The 13896-nt window shown below is 45.5% G+C and overlaps 1 protein-coding gene across 3 annotated transcripts in view; it reads right to left on the bottom strand.

Annotated features, from left to right (window-relative positions):
* Positions 1-13085, bottom strand: part of si:ch211-239f4.1 (EVI5-like protein) — a 33120-nt gene extending 20035 nt beyond the window's left edge. For 2 of the 3 annotated variants that reach the window (XM_036527456.1, XM_036527438.1), the window contains exons 1-9: positions 12697-13085; positions 6304-6654; positions 5078-5267; positions 4641-4865; positions 4432-4506; positions 3218-3343; positions 2314-2457; positions 1863-1952; positions 1-93 (exon numbers count right to left, since the gene is read on the bottom strand). The exon at positions 1-93 is cut by the window's left edge and continues 5 nt beyond it. In XM_036527456.1, coding sequence (XP_036383349.1) covers positions 1-93; positions 1863-1952; positions 2314-2457; positions 3218-3343; positions 4432-4506; positions 4641-4865; positions 5078-5267; positions 6304-6536 — 1176 coding nt within the window. In that variant the 5' untranslated portion in view covers positions 6537-6654; positions 12697-13085. Of the gene's footprint in view, positions 94-1862; positions 1953-2313; positions 2458-3217; positions 3344-4431; positions 4507-4640; positions 4866-5077; positions 5268-6303; positions 6655-8146; positions 8255-12696 lie in introns of those variants that run through there. The other variant, XM_036527447.1, reaches the window with a different exon arrangement.
* Positions 13086-13896: the final 811 nt, after the last annotated feature.

Raw genomic sequence — 13896 nt, forward strand, 5'->3', positions numbered from 1 at the left:
CATCTTCTTGGGGTTGTATTTGACCTGGTAAGCCCTCAGGATGAGCTTGTCCGGGCAGCTGTCAAACTGGTGAGGGATCACCTTTTGGAAGTGCTGCGGGGACAGAGCGGGACAGAGACACAGTGAGAGAAACGGTCCGTCACATAGCAGCCGAATCTTACATCCACTATACACAGCCATAACAGGGCTGGGCAGTTATGGCATAAAAATGATAGTACAGACCAGATCAAAGACTGCTCTGGAAGCAGAAAATGATTTTTTTCTTTTTTGCCACAGGTGATACGTATATATACAGTATATGTACATATTCCAGTCACAGAGTACAATGAAAAAAATGATGGTTGGGCGCCCTCTGCTGTTTGATGTGAGGGCATGTGAGTGAAGTTGACAACAAACACTACTGGCAAGTCAGCATGCTTCAACCAGCCCAGTGGAAATCCTGGCTGACTGCACAGCCAGACCATTGGTTTTCCCAGTGTGCAGTCAGGTGCTGAAACAGACATTGTCGTATTTAAAAAAGCAGTATTTTTACTAGCAGGACAATTCTGTCTCAAGGGTCTCAACCTTCCTTAATCCACAACAAGCCATACATGAATTAAAAACATTTGAGAGCAACCATAATAGAACACCCAGGATAAAGCTACAGTATGTACCTCATATACAATGTAACGTAAAAACAGATCAGTGACTGGTTCTTTTCCTGGTTGTAAGGTATCTGAATGCAGTTACGTTACAAGGTGTTGCAAAATTGACTGGGAGGACTTACACTGTCAAAACACACAGAGTGGAAGTACCTCACTACAGAAGTAGTTCCCTAAATTGTGAGATCTTCTTTCAGCACAGTAAAGCTGGCCCTAATCTGCCTACACTTGGCTATATGAAAGCACGCGTTTTAGACACTGTTTTGGCATCAGAATGACATTTTTCCTAATTCTGTGAGCACTTATAAGAAGAATGTTAGAAAGCTCCAATCCTCCTCTGAATCATACTGAAACATTTTTGGAAAAAAAAGAAAAAAGGCAACGCATGAGAACCTTGTAAATTCTGTCATAACCGTAACTCCCCAAAGCAAGGATAAATCAGAGGCAGAGGCAAGCACACCAGTAGGTGGAGCAGAGGTGCCTGTATCTACACAACAAAAAACGGGACGGCCTCTGTGGTAGGCCAAGGCCTGAATCAAGACTGCCGTTATCCAAAGCTTAATCTCTTCTGCCGGCTATTAAGCTGCTTAAGTGGCCAGCTATGTTTAGCTTGCTAATGTGCGCTCTTACGCTGCGGTTGTAAAGGGAAATGTAGATGTGATAGTGCCGCACAGAGAAATAGCAAGATAAACAGGGGCACATGAGCAATTTCTGAGATTCATAGTAATGATACCGCTAATATCTAATCATTAATCTCATGACGTTTGATTGCAAGAATGGGCGTTTTAGCCTATCTATGTTCACGTTTTTGCCAATAGCAGTGTCAAGCCTGGTCTTAAACACTCTAAGAGTCTCTCCTTCCAGTACAAATCCTGATAAGTTATTCCATGCATTAACAATTCTTTGCATTAAAAAAAATCCTAGTGTAAGAGTTAAATTTACCTGTTACTAAATTCCACCCATGTTGTCTTGGTCTTCTTAACTCTGGTTGAAATACTTTCTATGATCCCATTAAAATATTTAAAGAGTTCAATCACATCCTGCCTTAGTCTTTGTCATTTATATAGCATGATTTCTAATAAATGTTTTCTACTGTTTACTGACTCATCTTGGGTGTGTCCCTGGGTGTATTACTGTGTTCTTTAAATGTATTATTGGATAGTCCAGTGCTAGGCCTACAGGACTCTGTTAGGACTGGGAAACAGGGACAGGGCGGAGTACCTGAGACATGCCCTCCATGTCCAGCTGGATGAGGTCAGTCTGGTTATACTGCAGAATGGCCATGCCCACTCGAAATATGATCTCCAGGCCCTGTGAGGCGAATGAAAAAAGGATTGAACCTAAAATTAAAACAAGCCAGTTCTGTTACTGCTGTTACTCCTTGTCCATTCTTCCCCAACATACAAACAAACATACACAAACACACAGACACACACACACACATTAGCCTAACATTAACACAACACTGTTATATTACCACTGCTATTAACCCCTTTTTGTCTCAAACTCACTCACTTTAACCTAACACAATGTTGTCATGTTATTACTGATACTGACCTTTCAACCCCAGTACACACACATACTCTCTCTCTCTCTCTCTCTCTCTCTCTCTGTCTTTCTCTCTCTCACAGACACTGACATCTCTTGGGACAGGAGGCAAGGCATCTCTGACCTCGTACATGAAGATGTCGAAGATTCGCGTGGCCACGGGCAGCGGCAGGAAGGTGAGGAAGAGCGTGAGGAACCAGGAGGAGGCGTACATGGAGGTGTGGAAACTCTGGGAGCGGAAGTGCACGTTGAGCTCTGGCAGCTGCTCCTGGAGGGGAGGAGAGGGGGGGCGAGAGGAGTACACCAGGGCTGCTGTATGTACTGTGTGTCGTTCGAGATGGATGTGGAAAGCGCAATACAGAAAACGCAATCGCTGTCCTAACTGAGTAACCGCGCGTGAATAACAGTTATGGAGCGCCACCGTTTACACTATATGCACTGAAGAACCGCTCTAATAATCGCTACGCGACAGAAACCTGTTTCCTTTGTGAGGAAAACAAAGATTATCAGCGCACTGGATACAGACAACAAGAGGCTCTGCAAAGCTGCCAAGAGTTAGGTCCTTTAATCAGAGGGCAGTGCACTGACAATGGTAATGAATGCGTGTGTGCAGACTGGAACGTGTAATTAGACAGAAAAATAAGGCCTGAAAACGTGCATTTGTCCACACCCTGTACTTAACAGCATTATTGCAAATTGCCTGCATTGGGTGCCTGTTACAGCCCAGAACCATTATTTCAGAAAGAAATTTACTACCCCTGCCTTCTGAACAAAACATTGTGAGAAAACGGCAAATTAGGCGTCCACTGTACAGTCCAAGCGGAGTTGGAGACTATTCACTGCCGTAAAGATCATCAGCAGCACTGCAGAGTCCAGCAGCAAGTGTGTTCATTTCAAATATTTGACTGGACAGTTTTCAGACCACCTGGTCACTGAATTATTTGTTATTTGACCCTGACAATCCGTTGGCTGATGGCATTTATATGGTTCAGGATGTTGCATTGTGTTAAGATGGGCGGGGCCCTCACCTGCAGCAGGTACTCAAACTGATAGATGCAGAGGCCCAGCTCAGCCATGCTGGGCTTGAAGAGCTCTCTCAGGCGGTATTCCTGCATCAGCCGCACAAACACACAGAAAGCCTCCTCCTCTGGCATCTGAACAGGGCATGGGGAGAGAGAGAGAGTTTCTGTTAAACATACAGTAATGCACTCTCTCTACTGCATCATCTGGGATATGCTCATTTGGGGATAGACATTATTATTATTATTATTATTAATAATATTATTGTCATTTAGCAAAATAGTCTTATCCAGAACGACTTACATGTGTTACCATTTTTTTACATGCTGTACATTTATACAGCTGGATATTTACAGAGGCAATTGTGGGTTAAGTACCTTGCCCAAGGGTAGAGCAGCAATGCCCCACCAGGGGACTGAACCAGCAACCTTTTGGTTACAAGCCCTGCTCCTTACCACTATGCTCACTGCCACCCCCAGACAGAAGGACGTATAAAAAAAAACACATCCTGTAGCTGCCTTCTTGTGTCTTCCTTTTCATCCTATCTACATGGCACAAAACTAACTGAAGAACAGTTTCACCAGTAAAAACCATCTGTAACTCTGATTCAACAGACACCAGAGAGGATATGGAAGGTAAAAAGCATCACAGTGGTGTGATGGGCAGGCGCATGATGCTGCAGTGAATGGATGCCTGGCCTTGGTCCTGGAGGACTGCCCATCAGCCCATCAGGTTCTCTACATGTCTTTCCATGCACAGTGCATAGGGTATAGTGTTAAAAATCAAAAACAGGGTGAGTGAATAGGGCATAGTGTATGTCAGAAACAGGAAGAATCCATAGGGCATAGTGTATATCAGAAACAGGAAGAGTGCATAGGGCATAGTGTATATCAGAAACAGGAAGAGTGCATAGGGCATAGTGTATATCAGAAACAGGAAGAGTGCATAGGGCATAGTGTATATCAGAAAGAGGAAGAGCGCATAGGGCATAGTGTATATCAGAAACAGGAAGAGTGCATAGGGCATAGTGTATATCAGAAAGAGGAAGAGCGCATAGGGCATAGTGTATATCAGAAACAGGAAGAGTGCATAGGGCATAGTGTATATCAGAAAGAGGAAGAGTGCATAGGGCATAGTGTGTCAGACACAACCAGAGTGGGTGAAAGTGGTGTGCTGGGCTGGCACGTGATACTGAAGTGCAGCAAGTAAGAGCCTGACTCACCTGCATGAGCAGCAGTCCCACGATGAAGGCGCTGCCCTGACAGTAACCCACCTCCCGGTCCACCAGGGAGTATGCCTGACATAGACAAACAGAAATACAAACATGCACACAAGCACACACGCTTTTCATAAGTAGAATTAATGTGTGATCAGTTTTTCACTCCCCATTCTCCCTCGTTTTCCCTTCTACCTGTCTGGTCCAGGGCTCACCTTCATGACGTTGAAGAGCACCTCCTGGCCCAGGCTGTCCTGGCCCTTGAAGAAGTCGTGCTCGGGGTAGGTGCGGGCGATGTCCCTGCGGATCAGCTTCTCGCAGGGGGAGGACATCTTGAGCAGCTCTGAGTACTGGTTCTTCACCGGCATGTCTGTGGCGTTACCCAGCAGCTGCCAAACGATGGCCCTGAAGTGGTGCGGAATCCCCTTCCTGATCAGCTCCTGAGGGCCAGGGGGAGGGAGAGAGAGAAGGGATGGAGAGCAGAAGGCAAAAGCTGAGGTGAGACTGAGGGGAAAACACAGATGCCAGTGTGTTACATAGAGGAGGACCCCCTGACGCAGGTTTTATTTTTGATGGATATTATTTCATTAATGGTACACCCCTACAAACTCCTCTTTATTCTCTCTGCCTCTTTTCTCTCTCTCCCGCTTACCTTGAGCAGCTTGTCTTTTTTGCGCCTCCACTCCTCCCATTCGTTGACTATGCGGCCCCACAGGATCCAGGTGTCCTCCTCCAGGTGGCTGAGGTTGGAGGAGGCCGAGGAGCTGGACACCAGCGAAGAGCCCGAGTTTCGCCGGGACCCGCTCATTGAGCGCATGGACTTGGAGTCGGCCTCTAATAGCCTGGGGCAGGATGGAGAGAGGGGTAAAAATGAGGGGGTAGGATGGAGGGGGGGGACGGGGGACGGGGGACGGGGAGAGAATGATAGGGCAGGATGGGAGGGGTAAGAAGGAGAGGGTGGGGGAGCAACAGTCAGGGGAGGAAAGGGTTACCACTTCTCATCCCTCGGCTGCTCTTTTTATCCACTAGCCAACATGCAGCAGCTGCTCTGGAGAACTCCGATACGGGGAGCATAACCTTGCAATTGTCTTTGGTAAAGATTACAGGTTATCAGCCTCCTGGTTCGGGAACACAATGGCCATTTTCGAGCTCTCCTATCTCATACAGAGACAGCCAGCCTGCTCTCAAAGCGCAAACACACAGTATGTGCAGTTAAGGCACTGCTCCGGTTAGAGTCATCACGGCCACAGCAGGGAGAGCGCAACACCCACGGTATCAAAGCACAGTATCAGGGCACCACTCAGTGACAAGTCTCCAGCAGCTGCGATATCTGCATGGTGCCGCCAGTGGGAAAGCTCTTGGAAAAGCTGGCAGAATGTCAATAGCTCTGCTATTCCAGCTTGTTCAAACATACAGGTATACGAAAAAATCTGAGAAAACTGAGTTAGAGCAGCATCACACGGCCACAAGATACATACATGCAGTAATGCAGTGTTATATGTGGTAAATGTACTGTTTGGTTTGATGATTGGTTGATTGATTGATTGATTGATTGATTTTAGGTATTACTACCTGTACCAAAGACATTTTTACCTGAAGTAAAGGCACTTTTACCTGCATTAAAAGTGCTCTAACCCAGTGTTTCTCAACCCTCTCCTGGAGTACCCCCTGCCCTGCATGTTTTAGATCTCTCCCTGCTCCAACACAGCTGATTCAAATGATCAGTTTGTTATTAAGCAGCTTCAGGAGTTCATAACGAGTTGATAATTTGAATCAGCAGTGTTGGAGCAGGGAGAGATCTAAAACATGCAGGGCAGGGGGTACTCCAGGAGAGGGTTGAGAAACACTGCTCTAACCTGCTGTGGTGGTGTCCCTCACCTGTTCTGTTCCTCGAGCTTGGCCAGCAGCTCCAGTTCATCAGGGCTCAGGTTCTCGGAGTCAGCGGGGGAGGCGGCGGGGGCGGAGAGCGCGGCATCATGGGAAGAGGAGTCTGGGCTGAGGACGGGGCTGCCCATGGACGGCGGGTCTGCGTCCAGGCCGGGGGGCGAGGCGGGGCACTCCAGGTGCTCTCCCGCCCCCTCCTTCTCCGGGCTGCTGCTTGGGCTCGACATGCTGGGCCGCAGTGCACTCTGGGACGGGGGTGACGTGTTCCTTCGCCTCTTTCTCGCTCGCTGTCTGCTCTGCGCTGGCTGCCACTTGCGGTGCTGCAGGACTCAGGGCTGCTCACACCTACCACATACAACACGCACGGCAGTGTGTCAACATCCGCCACGGCAGCAACTTCCTCACACCATCAGCATATCTGTGCACACATGCATATGTGTCTGTGTGTATATGTGTGTGTCAGGGTTTCCGCTAGGATTTTTTCTTGCCGGTCCGGCGTCCGGAAAGAATTTATTTTACTGGGCAAATTTGAAACTTACAGGTCACGTTTCAATAACAGTCTATGTTACAAACGCAAATATAATGTACACCTAGATTGATGAAAGAATGACAACGACCTCAAATCAGTTTGACTATTTAATGAACAGTAACGATTAAGCAAAACGAACAGTAACGATAGAGCAAAACCTCAACATTAGCCACTAAAATGTTGGCTATTACAAAACATCTGTAACCTGTAACATCTGTAGCCTTTTTTAAAAAAGGGCTAGGTCTACATGGCATCAAATGTAGCCTATAGGATACCAGGTAACATTTTATTTCTCTCCTTTTTTTCATTGCGGCAAAGTCCTCTGCTGCCGACTTGAAATCAAACGTGTCCAATGTGCCTTTGCAGCTTGTAATGCTGCGTGCTATGAATAGGCTAAGCCGCAGTGTTTCTCAATCCTGCTCCTGGAGCCCCCCTGTCCTGCATATCTTCTATCTGTCTTTGCTCCAAACACACCTGATTGAAATGACTAACATGTGCTCTTGATTAAATCAGGTGTGCTCAGCTAATCAAAAGTGCCACTGATGAGTTCAGTCAGGTAGGCAGAGCAGGGAAAGATGGAAAACGTGCAGAGCAGGGGGGCCCTAGGAGCAGGATTGAGAATCAGTGGGCTAAAGCAGCTGATAAATTGCTTCAAAGTTGAATAGTAGTGGGCCTAGTAGCAAGTATCACAATAAAAGAGTGCACCCTTTTAGGGGAGAAAAGTACTGCAGGCTGTTAATAGGCTGTTTTGCTGTCAAAACACAAATGTCCTCTTTAGGAATAGCCTTCGTTATAGCTACATTTTGTATGAGCATTATTACCAGACACTTTGACCGGCAAGTTTTTAATTTATCTTTTTTTTTTTATAAATTTTACCAGGCAAAAACTGGTAACTACCGGCTAACGGAAACCCTGGTGTGTGTATGTGTTCCTGGTACAGCACACTCTTGAGAGAATTTGTTGTGCAGTGTGGCAGAAGGGCATGGCCTCACAGGTAAGCGGTGGGGGGGGGGGGGGGGTATTGCACATTACTGCAGCATGGTAGCCAGTCACCTGTCCTGTTCACACATACACTGCAATGGACTTGGACGCACTGCCCAGCCTCTACACATGCAAAGGGAGCAGGAGGAAAAAGCATAAGAAAGACATCAGTTACAGGGTAACTGAGAGCCATTTGTTCTGCCCGTACTCATTTAGATGCAGGGAAAGAAGCAGAGGGGTTGATGCAGAGAGACTGGGGATAGCACAGGCTGTAGGCCCTATTAGCCTGCCAGACACATGGTTTAACAGATAAGGGAGAGCACTCACACTTGTTAATTCATGTGCAAATTCCCCTTAGTGTACACTGCAGCACACCTGGAAAAGCACACCTGGCTCAGACCATGAGACAAAGAACACAAGCCAATAAGACATGGGGTATACTGTGCACTGTAAAAAAAAAAAAAAAAAAACAGAGAGGAAAACACTCAGGGTATGCGAACCAGCATGGAAACAGACACAAGACCATGAAGGACGAACACCCCAACCGGCATGGAACACGCATCACAGAGCACAGAACACGGAGTGCTCGGCCAGCACCAAACATGTGAGGCTAGAATCAGCTGTTGCTCACAATCTCTCCCAGAACACGGAAAACCAAAGCTAATGGTGCAAAGTGAATTAAGCACTAAAACAATCAAATAGTTACATACTGAAAACAGGGCACAAAAAGAAACACACCAAACATCCCACTACTACAGAAAAAAAGGAGAGACAGGGAAGATAAAAATTACCCACAGCAGAAAACACTGGAAACAGCTTGAACTGAGCTGATACAGGAAACAGACAAGGACAGCATTCATACTACGACTAGGTCTACTCAAAGGACCTATTAACTACCACATGAAACCAATCTCCCTCAAAAAACATCTTCATCAAATACGTAACTGAAAGTTGACACAACACCGGTGCATTTAACTTGGCTGTAATTTCTGCATAACAATACAACAGCTGTAACTGTAAAAAAAAAAAAAAAAGATATTCCTTATCGCAAAGCAGCCAAGGCTTGAGAAAATGTAGGCCTTAATGTTCCCTCTGTGTTTTAATGAAAATGTTCAATTTCCATATTCAGAGAAAACAATCCATGGTGTTCTCCACCAAAGAACACCATTGAAATCGACTGCTGTAAGATTCCTTGAAAAACATATCAGAAAAAAAAAAAAGAACTGGGTAAAGAGAACAATGAAGCTAAGCCCAAGTGATCTCCTTAGGCCGCCGAACGTCAAAGACCTGAAATCCAGACTGCGAGTTTCAGATCCGAAACGAGGCGGTGCTGCTGTATTCTCAAAATCACAGCTGCGAGTAACCGCGGTCCAGAGATTGTGAATCACTCTGGACTGAAGCAGTGTCACAGTGGATCACTTTTGCTGGCTTCCTCTGGCTTTAATGAGAGGCAAAGGGAGCAGCTTCAGACGCTGGCCTTACCCCATGATCGGCAGTGCCGAGCTACAGACGCGCCCGGCAGTGGTCCCGGGGGCCTGGCGGCGTGCTCGGCTCACCCGGTGCTGGTCAGCAGGCGCGGGAGCCTGGCCTCGGGGCCACACAGGAGCCGCGCTGTTGGCTTTGTGCATGCGGATTTGCGCCTAAGCCACGGTTTGGGCACAATAATGCCATTGTCAATGCGCCTGAGCGCTTCCTCCCCAGGCTAACACTGTCTACGGGGAACAGACAGGGCTATTGTGTCCCCCTCCGTCCCCGTTGCTCTCCCCTCCCCCTCACCGTGACCCCCCCATACCCATGCCAACTGTACTGCTAACTGCCCATGCTAACCAGTCGTATTTCGTGAATGATGAACGTTTGGTAAGCAAGGCTAACTGTACTTTACCTGGTCCTCTCTCAGAGGGAAAAATCTTCCATTGCTTAACATTGCCTAAAACTATGGGCGTCCATCCCTGAAGCTATTGGTTTTCTCAACTCTGCATCTCTTCTTCAGAATTGCCATAAATCAAACAAACAATGGCTGCATATGGTTAACGCAGGGCTCAAGTACAACAAACAGAAGAAACATACTAACCTCTTTGGATGGCAGCTCCTTCTGGTCAATCTTTCATTTAACAGTTTTCCAACAATGCATTGCATTTCTAAGAAAATGATAAGCTTGCATTTAAGTTGCATTAAATCACTACAATTACAACTACTGGAATTCGTGGTTCAATAAATATCACTGTACATTTTGCAGAAACAAACAAGCTAAAAGCTTTGTTTGTGTCAAGGGGTGGAGTTGTTTCCTAGGTGAATAATCAATTATTTATCCTTCAGACAAACTTTCTATCCAACATTAGCTACTCAGAAAGATTATCTGGTAAGATTCTGCCCCTTGGTGGCTCTGACCACAGCGCTGTAGCATGGAGAGTCTGGTAGTGCCGACCCCAAAGAATATGAGCAAAATATTACCAACAATACCAGACTACAACGTTCAGTGTCATCAAATAAGGTAATCTCCATCAACATTAGTTCTGGAAATGAGTCCCTTATTACCATTATTGCTTTGAGGAAGGCCTGAGTCTACATTTGTATTAAATCTTGTGACAATAACCTAAGCCCTTCTGTATTCTGTTAAATGCAGTGATGATCACAAAGTTAAAAATGTGATTACTTGTGAATGTCAGACAACTCTTCAGTTCCCTGTGAATTTAAATTTACCCTTATGAAGACACAGTGTGAGATCAGATCTACGGACGAAGGAACACGGTGAAAAAAACAACAATGTGGGCTACGTAGTCAAGTCTAATGAAAAATACTGAAATAGGGTGTGCTGTGTTCAGTATAAACATGCTGAATTTCTAACACCAACACACACATCCAGTTACATTTCAATTGTACTTCAGATTCAGTGTTAACTGAACTCCAGACTAGTCGCGATGGCCGCTTTCGTTTGTCTGTCAAAACCGGTGTGGCTAAACCACTGCACAGTAACGTAAGTAAGCTATGGAGCTACCGATCCCACAGGTAAAACACTGCAGTAAGAAAGGGGGTCCTTCAGCTTCCACTGCAGAATCAGTCTTTACATAACTGATGGCTTGCTTGCCATAATGGTTATGACAGCATTATTTTTGTCCCTTTTATTCAGCAGACGGCTGTAGTACAAAGCGAATCTGTAATAACTCGGTGAACAAAAGGAAATGAATGCTGCACGGGCGTCTCTGAGCGAGTGTGTGTCTGGAGCAGCACAGTCAGTTGGCGAGTGCCTCGGGATGCCTTGCTGTCAGCGGATGATGGCATGTAGCAGTTTGAGACGGTCTCAGCTGGGTGCCGTAAACGGGGACAGCGTGAGAGAGAGAGAGAGAGAGAGACACTAACGGGATGGCACAGGGCTGGGGTGAGGACAGGCCGCAGATCTCATCCGGGCATGGATCAGGCCTACAGCAGATATTACCAACTCTTCTACAAGGCACATGAATACTTTCTACCCTAACAACGTCACATATAACCCTGCAAAGCACACAGGCCAGAGCAGTCATCATTCAATCAGAATAGGACAAAAAAAAAACAGGACCATCTTTTTTTCAAACTTTTATATTATAATCCACATGTGTGTAATCTGGACATTTGATGAATAATTCATTATGGCATCTGTTCTCTCCTAAGATTGTGAGGACACGAAAAGTGGCTAGATATTGCCCTAAGGAAGAATAATGTTTAGTCAGACTGGTGGGTACATTTCCCAGACAGCTCTTCTAAATTAATTATATTTTCCTGCTTTAATCATTAATATAATCATCTTCAGAGCAATGAAACACTAATTCATGCCATCATATTCACTTCATTTCATCGGACATAAAAATAGTCCGTTTTTAACTTCCCCAATAGCAACGCTATTTACCATGCTTAGCATAATCATACACGGGGAAGTCCCATAAATCTGAGGAAGTTCTCTTTAGATAAGGGGGTCTAAGGAACTGTATTTCGTCGGTTAGTCAGCAGAAATGTGCTGTTCACGAGCATTAACTCGGTTTCATCCCGGTCAACTCCTGCTGAATTCAACACTTCACCATTCTTTACAGAGAAAAGACCGACAGACAGCGCTATCTGTGTGTATCTGCTTTTACTGGCGAGACAGTGCGTCCGTGCCTACATACAGCGCCAGAGAATTTGCCATAATTATCCCGTTTACCACGCTGGTGAGACAGATGCATTTTCCATTTCGTCTCAACCTTAATCTTTACGGGAACCAGCAGCGCATGAACACTGACGACCAGCTAGTCTGCCAGACTTAGCTGGTTCGTTCTATTAGGCAAGATAGCCTACTAGTGCAAAACGGCAGATAAACACCGATTTATTTTCAACCGTGCAATGCACAGTTACAGCGTAATGTTCTAGATAACCTTCCATCATCTATAATAACGATGACAGCTCATCTTAAAAAATGACTGTTGGTGGAGAAGGGTCTTTTGTGAGTTAGAATTTTGATTATGTTGCCATATCAACTGAGGGCGTTCAAAAGAACAATCATGTCTTCCATGGCAAGATGACGTCTTTATGCGAACACAGGGAGATTTCGCTTATTTTCAACTGCAATTGTTTTAACGCTTTCGGTTAATTTCTCATTTCTCTCTGCAAATTACAGCAATGTTGTGCTATGTGTAATTGCCGCGTGCGCGCGCACGCGCGAGCGAGAACGTCCGTGGCTGGCGCTTAAGCATAAAGATAATACACATGTAAAAATACACTAGAATCTCTCTGCTTTGTTCAAGGCCACCCCCTCCCGCTCCCTCCATAAATACAGATACATGATCAAGACAAGCATTTAACACGAACAACAAGAAATAAATTATGAATGGCTAATTAATCCAATAAATAAATAAAGGCGCAATGCCCACCTGAATTCGGTCCCCATGTTCGTAGCGGCTCTGACAGACGCGTAAGCCCGATGTCATTCTTTTTATAGTCAACCATGTATAATTGTAATAAAACACGCTCTGACGATGGTTAAACGACACGGTTTTCTACTAAAAACAAATGCAAAAAGCAGCGCCCTGAATATGGGCGGTCGCCTCTATTCAATTAAAAAAATCTCTCAGCTGTCAGTTTTCACGAGCTTCCTCAAGGAGACCTAGAGGCAACGCCCACGTGAGGTCGCACCGCCCGCTGGGCCCCTCGCATAGCCAAACACAAACAGCTGGACCGCCCACTTCATATCAAGAAAATTGGAATGACAGCTGAACAGCCAGCCTTAATAGCCAGTGAATATGGAGATGATTTCTGAAGTGCAACGCCATTCATCATCCCGAATTGCAAATATCGGGGCGTGCTTCGGCGTTTTGCTGAGATCGAGCGCACCAATCATGCGAAAGAGTGCGCTTGTGATTGGCAGTATTCTGCCCAATGAAAAAGATTATTTTCGCATTCAGTAAAGTGACATATTTATCAGCCAGTCAGGTGAGGTTTTCATTCTAGGGGCAGATGCCATTACAGGAACCATGGAAGTGGTAGTGTGTTTTATTCGATGTTTGCAAATTAATTTTGTTTTTGGCCATTTTAGTGAGAGTAATGTATGGTATTTATACAATATAAGCAGTATGTTGGTTGATGTTATTACATAATTGGATAAGGAGAGATACCTCATTTACCGGAAACGATCAAAATAACGTTTCTCGGTTTGTGACGTACAGACCGTACAAAGAGGTTTGGCGAAGCGTGCGGAGCACAGCGATTCAGCTGCAACGTGTCACTGCTTCTGCCAGCTAAATTTGTATATCGCTCTGGGGAGGGAGCTGTCATGCAGTCTACTCACTGATCTGAGCAAATGGAGATAGCCAAAGTGGGTCTCTAGCAGAGTTAGTGTATACACGAACATTTTAAGAAAGAGGTATTCGAGGAAACATATTAGAAGGATTTTCAAATGATTCCAGACGTAGCTGCGTTCAAGAGCACTTCAAGAGTGGCAACTCCGATGCTGCACTGAGACAATGCAAGAGAAAGACCTATGGGTATTGTATTTTCACAATTTATCAGGAAACACAGCAGCATCAATTAAAAAATCTTGACTCTCTTCACTGAACCACGACCGAAAGCATGCT

Source organism: Megalops cyprinoides, chromosome 1 (assembly GCF_013368585.1).
Source record: "Megalops cyprinoides isolate fMegCyp1 chromosome 1, fMegCyp1.pri, whole genome shotgun sequence".
NCBI lineage: Eukaryota > Metazoa > Chordata > Actinopteri > Elopiformes > Megalopidae > Megalops > Megalops cyprinoides.